At 36.8% G+C, this 13,843-nt stretch overlaps 2 protein-coding genes across 3 annotated transcripts; both read left to right on the top strand.

Moving 5' to 3' along the window:
- Nucleotides 1–401: 401 nt before the first annotated feature.
- On the top strand, nucleotides 402–5,781 carry LOC308682233 (uncharacterized protein). Of its 2 annotated transcripts, none has more exons than XM_081351786.1 (2): nucleotides 402–621; nucleotides 2,344–5,781. In XM_081351786.1, the coding sequence occupies exon 2, from the start codon at nucleotides 2,488–2,490 to the stop codon at nucleotides 4,060–4,062; it is 1,575 nt and encodes a 524-aa protein (XP_081207912.1). In that variant the 5' UTR covers nucleotides 402–621; nucleotides 2,344–2,487; the 3' UTR covers nucleotides 4,063–5,781. The 2 variants fall into 2 exon arrangements, with proteins under 2 accessions (XP_081207912.1, XP_081207913.1); XM_081351787.1 differs by having other exon boundaries at nucleotides 429–621; nucleotides 2,341–5,781.
- Nucleotides 5,782–8,921: 3,140 nt separating this feature from the next.
- LOC308682232 (toll-like receptor 4) lies at nucleotides 8,922–13,283 on the top strand. The gene is made up of 3 exons (XM_081351785.1): nucleotides 8,922–10,556; nucleotides 10,648–10,814; nucleotides 10,899–13,283. Exons 1-3 carry the CDS (start codon nucleotides 10,485–10,487, stop codon nucleotides 13,117–13,119), a joined length of 2,460 nt encoding a protein of 819 aa, XP_081207911.1. The 5' UTR covers nucleotides 8,922–10,484; the 3' UTR covers nucleotides 13,120–13,283.
- Nucleotides 13,284–13,843: the final 560 nt, after the last annotated feature.

The following is a 13,843-nucleotide window of genomic DNA, read 5'->3' as shown; positions in this document are numbered from 1 at the left end:
TCATATCCTAACAAACCATACATCAATGGAAAGCTTATTTATTCAGCTTTCAGGTGATTTATAAATCTCAATTTAAAAAAAAATGTACCCATGTGGTTTTGTGGTCCAGGGTCACATTTAATAGTGGTTTTACAACTTGAATTGAGCGGTTTAGTCCAAATTTTCTGGCAGATTGAACACATTGAATTTAGGCATTTATTCACATTTAAACATTAAATGGCAGAAGTGTTCATTGTAAGTCCATGATACTAATGCATCAACAATCTGAACCTCATTGTAAAGTGCTGACTTATTTTTCGTTTTTAAATTTGGTTGGTACCATAGATAGACTGTAAGTTGGGACTGAAGGCGAAGGAGCCTTCCGCCATGACTATAGGGGGTGGTCGAGCGCTTGTTTCTTCACTGCTTTGTTTTTTTTTTGCTCATGCGCTCCAACATAGTTGGCGCCAGATGATCCGCGGCGCCATCCCGCTACGTACGTACGGAGGGAGGGAGAGAGAAAGAGTGACAGAGTGCAAACCGCAACCAGGCAGTACAGACGCAACAAAACGAAGATCTTCAGGCCGTTGACTACGCCGCGACTACCAACTTCTCGCAAAAAGGCCATTGACGGGCAAAGAGGTCGGGCATGTTTTTGTAAAAAAAAATACGTTTATACATGACCGTTTAATGTTTATGTGCGTCAAGGTTTTGTATACCGTTGCAAGTTAACTTAGCTGGCTAACTAGCGTGCTATATTTGATACAATGTTGTGATTAAATAAACGTTACTCCGTACGTTGTAGCATAATGCTGCTTGACCAATTTTTTTTTAGCACACTGCGATAAGTGGCGTCCGATCAGCTTTACCGATGAATTGTGGACGTCACGAAGTTCGGAGATGTTCTGTAGCAATGGCGGCGGTGGCAGCTAGTGTTCCGCTAGCGAGGCAGCTTAGCAGGACGACAGGCCATGTTTGTTTCACACAGCTAAAAATGGGCTAGGACTATAGCATGATAAGCACCGCTTATAGCAACGCGGTGTTCGTGTCAATTCATTTCTATGATTTCAAGAATAGCACATAGCCACAAAAGACATTGAGCACATACTTATATTGCTTTTAATTCGACGCCACAAAACAAAAACGCGTTATGTAAGAAGGGGGGCGCCTTCCCGGGCTTTCGCGAATAGCGTACATCTGTGATTAGCCATTTACTCGAGCAGTTTGCCTTATGTCATGATAATATTGCTTTTTAGAGCAACGACAGCACCGCGTCGCAGCGAGCAATCAAACTAACCTATTATTATGACCTGGTTTATTTGCGTTTCCTCACGTTGCGTATTGTATCTGCGTGAGGGGCGGAAGCTAGTCGCGGCGGCCATTTTACAGCTAGTTAGCTGTTCAAACCTCCGGCGGACAAGATGCCCACCGTTAAACTCGTTGTATTTTCTAGGAGCTGTAGCGTAAGTCTCTACGTGACTGTACGGCACTAAAAAGTGTATGTATGACTAAAAAATTACAAGTTAAGTCCCGTAATTTAAGGCAGTCTGTCAGCTTTTCGATCCTGTATCATTTTATGATACCGCTATAGTGCTAGTTAGCCAGCTAGTTAGCTGATAATGTATGCTCAAGGAAGCTACCTAGCAGCTATTTAGCCAGCTAACCTAGCCAACAGTGACAAACCAGCAGTATGTGAAAATTATAAACATGAGGAATTATTTTGTTTTATATATGAGGCATGTTTAAAGGAATTATCTGTGAGTCAGTGTTCCTCATTTGAGAAAAATAAATGTCTGAACTGTAGATTCCTGAATGCTTAGCCTGTCAAGTTAGCCTAATATAAACTACCCATAGGCTAACTTTAGCCAATTTGTAGCTCCTGATATTGCTGCTAAAGAGTTGTATGGTTGTTTCTAGATTAGGCTCATGTTTACTTTTTTTTTTTTTTACTTTTTTTTTTGTGTGCAAACTATGTATATAACTCAGTTCATAGTTTTCTTCATCTATGCAACACTCTTTCTGCATTAGAATGATGTTGATTTTTGGATTTGTTTATGCATCATTTTATTCTGTTTTCTCTTGAGTATGGCTAGACATTTAATCTAGCTTATTCCCCATTTAGTTGAAGCTGTTTGTATCTTTGTCACATTAAATAGCATAAATTCGTTTCTTTATTAATTACTTTCAAGATAATTAGTGTGATGGCTACTTTAGTCTCTGTATGTTTTGCATACCTTATTTTTACTTTTAATGTTTCTCTAGTAAGATCAAGCTGAAAGTTAGCCTAAATGTTTTCATCAGAAATGTTTCTTTATCATTATGCAGATCATTATCAGTGTTTAAAGGTGTTTCTTCTTCCAGCAGGCAGGACTGCTCCTGACTCAAGAACCGACTGAGCCTGCGGCAGGCAACCCTTCAAGTTTCTTTGCAAGAAAGCGGTGCTCGTAGAGCAACGCTAAGTTTTACTTAACCGGGAAGACGGAAGTCGTCAGGCTGGAGTGCGTCCTGATGGCCGAGTCAGAGACTGACTGTGACACACCAGGTCTCGATACATTGGGATCTGAGTGTGTCATAGCCCATACTCAAGTTGATGACTTGCATTATGGAGCGGAGACTGAGATTATGACTCAAGAGGACAAAAGACTTGACCTGGAGGCCATTCATGGTGATTTAGGGGCAGTGACCTGCGTGGATGTGGTAACAGAGACGGACCATGACTATATTAAATCTGAAATACACCACGATCATCATCAGTATTTCAGCAGTGCAGAAATAAAAGGCAATGAGCATTTGCTCGGAGAGGTGCTGTTAAAGACAGAGATGGGTGGTGGAGAACATATTGTAAAGGTGGAGTCTGACCACGGAGGGGAGCTTACGGTGGAGTCAGAGAATGGCGTTATCATCCACGAAGCCCATGGCCTGCAATGCAGTGAGTGTGGTGAGATTTTTGACTGCATGTCTGATCTGCACGAACACTTTGAAATCCACAAAGCCACTCATCCCTACATTTGCGTCCACTGTGGTGAGAGCTTTGCTATTGAAGCCAGCCTAAGAAGTCACATGAGGATTCACATGAAAGAGAAAAGTTACACCACTGGTCTTGAGATGGTTGGTAAAGGAGTCATTGATGCATTCAACTTGAAACCGCACCAGATGATGCACTCTCCTGAAAAGCCGCACAGATGTTCGGAGTGTGGTAAAAGCTTCGCTGCCGCCATCACTCTCCGGGAGCACATGAAAATGCATTCAGATGACAAACCCTACAAATGCACCCAATGCCGAAAAAGCTTTGTGCGCAGACGCCACCTCAAAAAACATCAAGAGCTGCATGCCCATGACAAGCCATTTACATGTCTTCAGTGCGGGAAAGGCTTTACGACGGCTTCCAATCTTAAACAGCACCAGAAGACTCATGCTGGTGAAAAGCCGCACAGATGCACCCAATGTGGAAAGTGTTTTGCCGCCGCGGCCACGTTGAGAGAGCATCAGAGAATCCACTCAGGAGAGAAGCCCTACAAGTGCACCCAGTGTCGAAAGAGCTTTGTCAGGAAACGTCACCTCAAGAAGCATCAGCTGGTCCATCAGGGTGGAAAGCCCTACCGGTGTTCTCAGTGCGACAAGGGTTTCAACCATTCCTCTTCATTGTCACGGCACCACAAGGTCCACTTGGAGGCCAAAATGTATGCCCAGGGCGATAAGGATTTCCCCTTCGACACTTCGATGAAGAGGGGAATGCACACAGGTGAAAAGCCATACAGCTGCAACCATTGTGAGAAGAGCTTCAATCACTCATCATCACTATCCAGGCATCAGAGAACTCATTCTGATGGAAAGTCCTACACCTGTGCTCAATGTGGGAAGAGGTTCAATCATCCCTCGTCTCTCGCAAGGCACCAGCGGGTTCATTTGGAGGATAAGTCGACTTACAGTGCTATTGCCACAGGAAAGGGATTCCCCCACACTACCATCTTGAAACAGAGAATCCTTCAGAGTGAGAAACCATATAGGTGCGCTCAGTGTGGAAAGGGTTTCAATCATTCGTCCTCTCTGTCTAGGCATCACAGAATTCACATTGATCAATAAGCTTGTTTCCCTTTCCACCACAAGTGGTGTGCTACCATTCATCCAATGATTCAGGCCAGCTTGTAATGTTAAAGGGTTTGGCTAAAGATGCAAGAAAATCCAGAAAGTCGGTGTGGACCTGCTCTAAGGGAACTTGTTCTAAAATCAAGTCCTTTGACTTTTTAAAGAGGAATAAATTAGAATTTGGTATGATTGACACTGAAATCCCCTGTGTAATGTGCACATGACTAGATTCATATGTAATTCTGGAGCTTGGTGTTTGATTAAAACCATAGACAAAACATATTGAGATTCCATCATCACTGACTTGTGCTTCAAGCTGGTTTTGGAAGTGGCACAATCTTGAAATTGAGTATTTGGTCAAGTCGGTTGAGTGGCAGACAATTAAGCAAATAGTCTAGATGCAACGATTCACTCCCCTAGTCTATCTTTTAACCATCTCTGCATCACTAATGGGTTGAGAAACTGATATCATGTGTAAATATATGTTGATTTTCTTTTATATAGATATGTATAGGTAAGTAGTGCTGTAATTTTCTGAAAATGGAGCATTTTTTGATGTATGATCCAGTTAGTCTTATCCATCTCTTGTCAGTGAAGTGGGATGGTGCTTTCAGGGGATGTCGCTAGTTTTGAACAAGCTGTCCTGTAAAATATAAAGGCTGTATTAATAATTAAACCCCTTACGATGCAAGTCTGTAACCTAAAACGGCATAACTCCCTGAAGTACGCTCATGCACAAAGGTGAGGAGCAAGAAATCTAATCTTCTACATCAAGAAAAATAGATCTTGTTCATAAAGGGTCAACCCGATAAAATCAGGTAAAATGTACATTTTTCTGTTGGGAAATTTGGTTAACTTTTCATGGTGCCAGTTTTCAATGGACAACTGAATTATATAGCTGATTTTGTTATACAAGGCAAACTTGGTACAGCCTAAGTGTTCCCCTAAATATCTTTAGTGCTTCTCCCTGCTACCAGTGGCTGACTGTGCATTTAAGATTTTCTCAGCCATTGTTAAACTCAGACAGCAGTGTATAGAGTATCAACATTTATTAATAATAATAATAATAATAATAGATTGTGTATACTTTATGCAAATACAAAATATAGCTTGCTTTTTTTTTAATAGTTTGATTCATTTTCTCACCTTAATCCATTGGTTTGTGCTTTCTATTTACAGTTCTGTGTATGGAGAAAATCTTTTACAAATGGATGTATTTTTTTAATAAGGTTTGGGTAATTGAGAGGGAAATGAAAGGAATATTGTTTTTATGGGAGTGAACATTGTATCAGAACTATTCTCATTCTTTTCCATTGGATAACAAATCTGCTTCATCACGTAGCATAGGTTTATTCATTGTGTTAGTTAGGTGCCTTATTGCATGCCGTGTAGAAATGTATGCTGAGCTATAATAGAAAAAAAAAAAAAGGTTTTGGCTCCCGCTCCCTTTTTGTTTCTTTACATACTAATCAATGTTTTAATTTTAATTTTATTTTATTATTATTATTTTTTGCTTCTCTGTACATGAGTGTTTACGCTGTTACTTATGTCTTTTAATTTACTGTCAACAAGCCTCTTATAGATTAGAGGTTAAAGAAAGTTACAATGCCATTGATCCATATGTTGATTGCCCTCTATAATGGTCTATTCTTGTCCCATCTGTCTATTCCCCCATCTTTGAGTGGCTCACATATATGGATAAATAAAGGTTGTTGACTATCAACAGGTTCATACAGTTTTTTTTATAGTACCTTCTTGTATCCATCAAGGTCTACTGTATGTAGTGTCTTTAGTGAATTTAACATTGTTAAAAGGAGATTTATCATGTCATTAAGGTTGATACAATATTGATTTAATATTTAGAGGGGATAAAATAAAAAATCCAATAAAGGGGAATGAAATAGCTAAAACCTCAACACCTTCAATAAGGAATTGTACCTTCAATTATTTATTTTTGTTATTTATTTTTTGATGTGAAGATAAAATCATATTAAGAGACTCGTTATTGGTGAAGTACTTAAGTTTCTGACTGAAGTTGCCAATAATTCTATATTTGACCTTGTTAGATTTGTGTCCAGGGCCATCTGCTAGTTGATAGTATTCATTGTTCAGTGATTAATTACAAGATTACACATGTAGGTATGTTCTTAATACTCAAAGATACACTATGTAATTTTTTTTCTTTTTCTTTCCAAAATGTCTATAATGAGCGAGTATATTGTGAATCCACGGTATGCCTATAATAAGTGTATGTATTCTGCCTATTTTAGACCGGGTGGGATGAGAAGAACCTCTGCGGAGTAGCCTTGTACCCGCGTGACTCGTCATATACATAAACAGAAGCAGCTCTGGCTTCAATTTTCTATCCCAAGACACATGCAGTTTTGTTAATTAACTGGTAGAGTGCCAAAAGTTACGTAGTGTACCTTTAAAGTATTACTAATCCACACCATGAACACTGTTACTCTACAGCTATTGTGAATCTGAATGTCAGATTAGGGCCATTAGTTTTTCAACTGAGCAGTCAGTCACATGTTTCCTCTGTTGGTGATAGTTTGGAAATGTTACTGGAGATCAAACAATATACAGCATGTCATTATTAATAATTCATGGTTTATATATTTATCTCAGAGGTAATTTTCTTTACAAAATGTTTTTTTTTCAATTATTTTTAAACAGTTTATTTTTTTAATTAATTTGGGATATTCTGGAAATTCTACTTTTTACCAGAATAAGCACATGCCTACTTCTCTTGATGTTGTATTTTTGCCCCAAATCCCTCAATGTTAAACCTATTGCATTTGTTTGTCATATGAGATGAACTCAAACGAGACTGGCTCAGAATTATTTTTATATATTTTTTTGTACGACAGGTGGCAAAAATCTCGAGATGAGTTTCTTCACTATAAGTGCTTTTATTATTATTATTATTATTTTACATAGGTGCTGGAGAATCATGCACTGAGGTAAGTTTTCTGAATGTGAATCTGTTTTTTATTTTACTTTGTATTGCTGTTATTATTTATTTTAACATTACGTTACTGAAAATCTGCACTAATGCATGGGAAGAAACCTCAGCTACATACCACCCAGTATTCCTCCATCAGTTCAAACTCTGGATTTCAGTTTTAATGTTTTGAAACACTTAAAGGAAAATTATACTTTCTACAATGCGAGTAAATTGATTCTCACTGAAACCCTATTACATATTTTGGACCTGGATGCTTGAATTCTTTATATAAACTACAGAGATTAGTTCTTGTGGATGTTGGTCTAGCGTCCTTAAAGCTTCAAATGATTAGTTTGTATTACTCAGATACCGTCGGTCATTTAACATTTCTATTGTAAAACAGTTGTTAAAAGTTTACTGTAGCCTATATCTTACCACTAACTGAATGAATTCATGGTCGGTGAACAGTAAAATCCACCTTCAGTCCTGAGTATGTTAGGTGATTTTCAAATTTCCCATAAATCTTTCTTTTTTGTTGTTGTTGTAGCAGAATTCTCTCAGTAAAATACTTTAAAACAGAAGTTAGGCTCCTCAGTCACAATAAACTTTCCATTCAAATTATTTTAATCTGTTTCTCTGACCTAAAGAAAATCCATTAGTCATTTTGTAATAATCTTTAACTGCTGTTCTATCATGAAACAAGTGTTAGAGTAGCAGTGCAGGCTACTTCTGCAGTTTCAGATCCAACCAATTAGAAATCTTAGCATGTAAAAAAATAAATAATAATTCATAGGGTTTGTTTTAGTATTTATTTATGTTGCCTACCTGCGGGCTTCTGAGACCCAGAACACAAGTCATTTTTCACGGACGATGTTGGAGTCATACCCTCCTGAGACCCAGAAAAAAAAGTTTTTTTGAATTTATTTTTTTTTCCATGTCATCACATTGTTTAAAGCACAATAAACAAATGGTAAAAAAAAACATTTTTGAAAAATAATATTTTATTCATACGTTATGCTATGTCCTCTGTAGTGGACGCTAGGACTAAGTTGTTTAAAAAATAAAATGACATGAAATTATATGTATAGGCAAAAACAATGGGATTTTTTCTTCAATCACCAATACATTTTGTGGTTTCAGGATTTTTTTTAACCAAAATTTGTATAAAGATGATTCCCAACTATGTTATGAAAGAAATAACAGAATGAATTGATACACCATTTTACTTTATGCAATATGTGGTTAAAATGGCCATAAATTAATTTTCCCATTCAATGCAATGTATCTCTACAGCACATTAATGTGTTCTTGGAGCAACATTTAATGAAAAAAGAAGTGTAATAATTGGCAACATTTTAATAATAATATCTAATATTTCATAGGAAAATTGATGTATAATTTATTTCCATATTCACTTGTTGTGTCTCACAAAATGCCTGATAAACATGATTTGAGTCCTGATGTCCTCTACAGTGGACACGTTTGAAATCAACACCCTGTTCTGTAACAAAGTATTTTTTTTTATTTGAAACCCCTTAACATTTTCCTGAGATGTTGTTTTATGAAATATAATTTGAAAAGTAGTCCAATTTAAATTATAATTACAAGATATTATCATATTTCCATAATAATGCTACATTTGATCACTAAATTAATGTCAGACTTTTTTAAAGACCAAGGAGAAGTTGTTTTCATGGTGAAACCTCCAAACATTTGTTATCTCTGAAAAGTCCTGAATGTGCTCTTTACAGGACACCCAGGTTGAGTCATGTGACATGTATGATGTCAGAGAAATTCACTCAAATATAATGTCCACTACAGTGGACAAAAGTCTATTCTTGGGTCCCAGGAGGATACTGTCAATTTAAAACGTTTTAAAACAGTCATAAAAAGTGAGGACGATGAGGACATCTGCTGGTCATAAACGTCTAAATGCTGTGGCAAGACTCTAAACACAAGCGGCTGCAACTAATGAATAAAGGACTAGATGCAGCCGTGAATAAAATGGGAAGTTCCGTTTCCTGTCTGCTTCTGCTGAGTGGTTTGTGATTGTAACTCAGTTTAGCTTCGTTTTGAATCTTACTATCAATAATTGTCGTATAAACTGCTGAATATAAGTTAGGCCCCCAAAGTTTACCCGACACGATTTTCAGCTTATAACTGAAAACGTTTTATACGTTTTGGTCGTTCATCACACACGACAATTGGTTGGTTTTTTAGTGACTAGGCAACAACACACAAATTCTTTGACGTCGACTCGGTGTGTTCATGGCCTTAATATTGCCCCAAGACTCCTGGCTGAGTTGGCTTGTTTTAGGCCGTGTGTCCACCAAACAGGTTTTTACACAGTTGAAAATGGCAGGAGCTCTTCTGAAAACATCTAGCTGGGCACGCTTGATATGGCTTACCTGGTAGACCAAAGGTGAACGAAATGTTCCTTCAAGCATATTTTTTCATATTAATATTGTGGTAGTCTGGGGATGTCATCTGGTAGGCTACAGATACTCCGAGACCAGCAATATTAACTTCTTGCTCAAATAAATTTGTTGTAGCCTACATGTAATGTGTTAGTTGTCCCCCGCCCCTCCTCCACTGTGATTGAATGGTTGGGTAAAAAGCTATTTTTTACAGTCTATGGTAAAAAGCCGACCAGAAAAACACATTTTGGTTTTATTAAATAGCCTACACAGCACTCCCATTGTAGCAATAGTAATAAATAAATAAAAATGCTGGCCTTTGGAAAGAAAAAATAAATGTAAAAACTCAAAATGCAGGATTGTTTCATGCATTTAGCAGCTGTTAGTAGTTAAATTGCTTTAAACTGCGTAGTGTACATGCCCCAATTAAACATATTTCCAGCATGCAAAATAGCCTAATCAAGATTTAGCAAAGGAATTTTCCTGTGATGCAATGATTGTATGAAAAGATATAGGCCTAGCTAATAACTGAATATTTAACTTGTAAAATGTAATTTAAAAATAGTAGGCCTACTTTGTATTCAACAACCAGTTCAACTTTGCAGAATCTCAACAACTGCCTGTTCATGCAGATTCATGCTTTATAACATCAGGAAAATCAGGCCTTACCTGATCATGCTGCACAGTCCTGCCACATTTTAACTCAGAACTTCTCTTCTGCAATGCAATGCAATCTCTACTGCTTGATTTTCAGGTTCAGATGATCCAGAGTGCTTTGAATAAAAGTGTTGCCTATACAAATAAATAGACACATAAAATCATCCTTATTCATTTTACATTAATTGTATAGGCAATTCAATATATTACAATTAATCTATTCAGAAAGGTACTTCTTCATTCAAGATTTACCTAATTAAGCCCAAACCTACTTCTCTATGGCATCCTTTTGCCCATAGTTCCCCATTGTTAAAAACCATGGCATTTGTTCCTCATATTCAAAGATCTTTACTAAGGCTGACTCACATTTTTATGACTGGTTGAGATCACTCAAGATGAGTTTCTTTACTGTAAGTGCTTTCATGATTTGTTTTTCCATAGGTGCTGCTGGAGAATCATGCACTGAGGTAAGTTTTCTGAATTTAAATTTGTGTTTCATTTTTATAAACGGTTTTATTACTGTTGATAATTATTATTATTATTATTATTTTGCCGTAGATTACTGAGAATCTGCACTACTCATGCATGGGAAGAAACCTCAGCTACATACCACCCAGTATTCCGACATTAGTTCAAACTCTGGATTTCAGTTTTAATGTTTTGAAACACTTACAGAAGACTGTATTCCCGGTTTTGTCTTTTCTGCAAGTTCTTGATCTGTCAAGGTAAGGAATGTTATTACCATCTAAAAATCAGCTGTTGTATAATGTGTTGATCTATAAATATTGAATGTATGCATTTACTTTCAGATGCCACATCAAGCACATTGAAAATGATACTTTCTACAATGTGAAGAATTTGACTACATTGATTCTCACTGGAAACCCTATTACATATTTTGGACCTGGATGCTTGAATTCTTTACATAAACTACAGAGATTAGTTCTTGTGGATGTTGGTCTTGCATCCTTACAGCTTCAAATGAATAACCTTACTAAGCTACAGGAATTTAAAGTTGGAACAAATAACATCCAGTCCGTGTCTCTCCCTCCATTCATGAGCTCTTTTAAAGATTTCAGTTTACTTGATCTACATGCCAATAATATATCCATCATCAAAACTGATCACACTGTTGTGTTGCAAAAGATTGGCAGAAACATGACTTTGATTCTCTCTAGGAATCCATTATTACACATTGAACCAGGAGCTTTCAAAGATGTTTGTCTCAGAGAGCTGGATATTCGATCTGCCTTTGTTTCTTTTGCTACTCAGAAGGTTGGTCTAAAAGCTCTATATGGTCTTAACGTCAAAAAATTGTTATTTGGAAAGTACAGGGGAGATTTCAAATTTCAGTTCTCAGATGCTGATGTTTTAGATGGCCTTTGCTCTATCTTTTTCCAGGAAATATATTATTATATTAATGAAAGGCCTAGTGAACCATTTTCTGTCTTTCGCTGTATGATAAATGCCACAAATGTGGTTGTGAAGGATGGTATAATTGGTGAAATGGAGAATGTATTTTTTCATGAAATCAAGGAGCTTTACTTGATTTCCGATCGCTTAGAGTCTTTGCCAGGTAAACAACTTTCACATCTCCATACTTTAGAAAAACTAGTAATTAAACACAACAATGATCTTATTCGTGCTGTAAACTTTATAGACATGCCTAAGCTTCAATATATGGATCTAAGTGCTAACCGAATTACATTAAAACGATGCTGCACAACACTTTTATCTGGCACCCCTCAAATCAGGTATTTGAATTTGAGTCTAAATGCAGACATTGATCTTGATGTAGGAGCATTTGATAGACTTGATTCCCTTGAGATTTTAGATTTCCATCATACAAGGGTTGTAGGTATGGGACACCTTTCACTTTCTAACTTGAAGTATTTGAGGTATCTAGATGTTTCTTATTCCAGTATCACTTTTGGTTACATATATTGCTTTCATGGACTGAGCAGTCTTAATGTTCTCAAGATGGCAGGAAGTAATTTTCAGGGTGATGTAACAAGATATTTATTTAATAATCTCACAGTTCTAGAGCACCTTGACATGTCATACTGTCGTATGGTAGAGTTTCACCCAAGCTCTTTTAAAAATCTTAAAAGACTTCGACTTTTGAATCTGAGAGGAAACAATTTAATGACTATAGATTTTCTTATCCACCCAAACCTGAAACAATTAACATCATTTTATATCGATAAGAACAGCGTGACTAGCATCCCACTTCAAGTTCTCCAAAAGTTGCCCGCAAACCTTTCAGAGTTTGATTTGTCCTCCAACCCCATTGATTGTTCCTGCTCCCAGACTGATTTTATATGGTGGATCATCCAAAATCAGAACATTTTGAAGCAATCAGAAAATATTTTCTGCAAAACCTTGTCACCAAGCTCAGATTTTAGAGCAGTGGACTTTGACATTGACAGCTGTGTGCACAAGAAAAGACTCACAATTGTTCTATCATTATGTTTTGTTTTATTAGTAGTTGTGTTGTCAGTCTTGGCTTATAGGTTCCAGTTTTATCTTCAGTATTGCTGTATTCTTCTGAGAGGCTACAGATCACCTGGACAACAAGAATGTTCCTATGATGCATTTGTGATTTTCTCCAGCTATGATGAAGTCTGGGTCATGAATGAACTGATGGAGAATCTGGAGAACGGTGTTCCACCTATTCATCTTTGCCTTCACATGCGAGACTTTCAAGCAGGGAAGTCTATCACGTCCAACATTATTGATGAAGGAATAATGGGCAGTCGTAAAGTCATTGTGGTTGTGTCTCAACACTTCATTGATAGCGCCTGGTGTCGCTTTGAGTTTGAATTAGCTCAGTCCCGGTTTATGATGGAACGCAATGCCAACATCATCATCGTCATTCTGGAAGATGTGGAAGAGACGAAGACTAAGAAAGTGTTTGGTCTTCATAAGCATCTGAAAAAGAACACATACTTGAAGTGGAGCAGGGACCCTTTGAGTAACATGAGATTCTGGATACGGCTCAGGAGAGCTATTATTGCCACTAAACAATAATATTGTTTCGAAAATAGATCATTCCTATGTATCTCTTGGATAGTTTGTCAGTACAGCTTTCTAGTCATGATACATTTTATAGAAGCTTTAGTAACAGCTTCTAATCATTTCTAATCATGTATTTTTATTAAATAAACTGGTGCTTCATTTTTTAGCCATGTATTTAAATAAGTATTGTTGCATTTTATCATATATTCAACCATTTTTGGCAAAGATGTTATTATTCGTTGTAAATACTACAAACAATGGGCTTCAGAAATGAACAACTTCCCTTTTGGAAGGAGCATGAAAAACTACAACAATAGAGTGTAGCCTATACATATTTTTCAAATGCTATGTGCTTTACAGTGAAACAGATTTAAGCTCCACTCCCAGTGATATGTGTATTTGTTAATAGAAAAATACATGGTTTAGTGTATGATGATACTATGATAGCTGAATTTCCTCCATCCTGACTACGTAGTTTGTTCTTAGTCACTTTTCTTCTTTTTTGAAAGTTTTCCATAGATTTTGCACAGAATATTTAATTACAATCATTGCATCAAAGAAAAATATCTCCCTAAATCTTAATTATTTTGCGAGCACACTAAAAAATTCATGTTAGGCATAACAACAAGCAATGTTAATATTAACCAGGTGCTAAATGTCTGAAACAGTTCTGCACTGTGAGTTTTTTTATTTATAACATGGCTCTCTTGAATGCTTGATTATGATTGGTAATTTG

The sequence above is a fragment of the Scardinius erythrophthalmus genome (genome assembly GCF_964197995.2).
Source record: "Scardinius erythrophthalmus genome assembly, chromosome: 21".
In the NCBI taxonomy this organism is placed as follows: domain Eukaryota; kingdom Metazoa; phylum Chordata; class Actinopteri; order Cypriniformes; family Leuciscidae; genus Scardinius; species Scardinius erythrophthalmus.
This window is presented reverse-complemented; position numbering and strand designations above follow the sequence as displayed.

Bases quoted from the DNA above. Each gene is read 5' to 3' on its own strand.
- LOC308682232 (XM_081351785.1), top strand. From the start codon at position 10,485: ATGAGTTTCTTTACTGTAAGTGCTTTCATGATTTGTTTTTCCATAGGT. The intron at 10,557-10,647 runs GTAAGTTTTCTG...ATTTTGCCGTAG, and splicing joins CTGGAGAATCATGCACTGAG to ATTACTGAGAATCTGCACTA. The intron at 10,815-10,898 runs GTAAGGAATGTT...ATTTACTTTCAG, and splicing joins CAAGTTCTTGATCTGTCAAG to ATGCCACATCAAGCACATTG.
- LOC308682233 (XM_081351786.1), top strand. From the start codon at position 2,488: ATGGCCGAGTCAGAGACTGACTGTGACACACCAGGTCTCGATACATTG.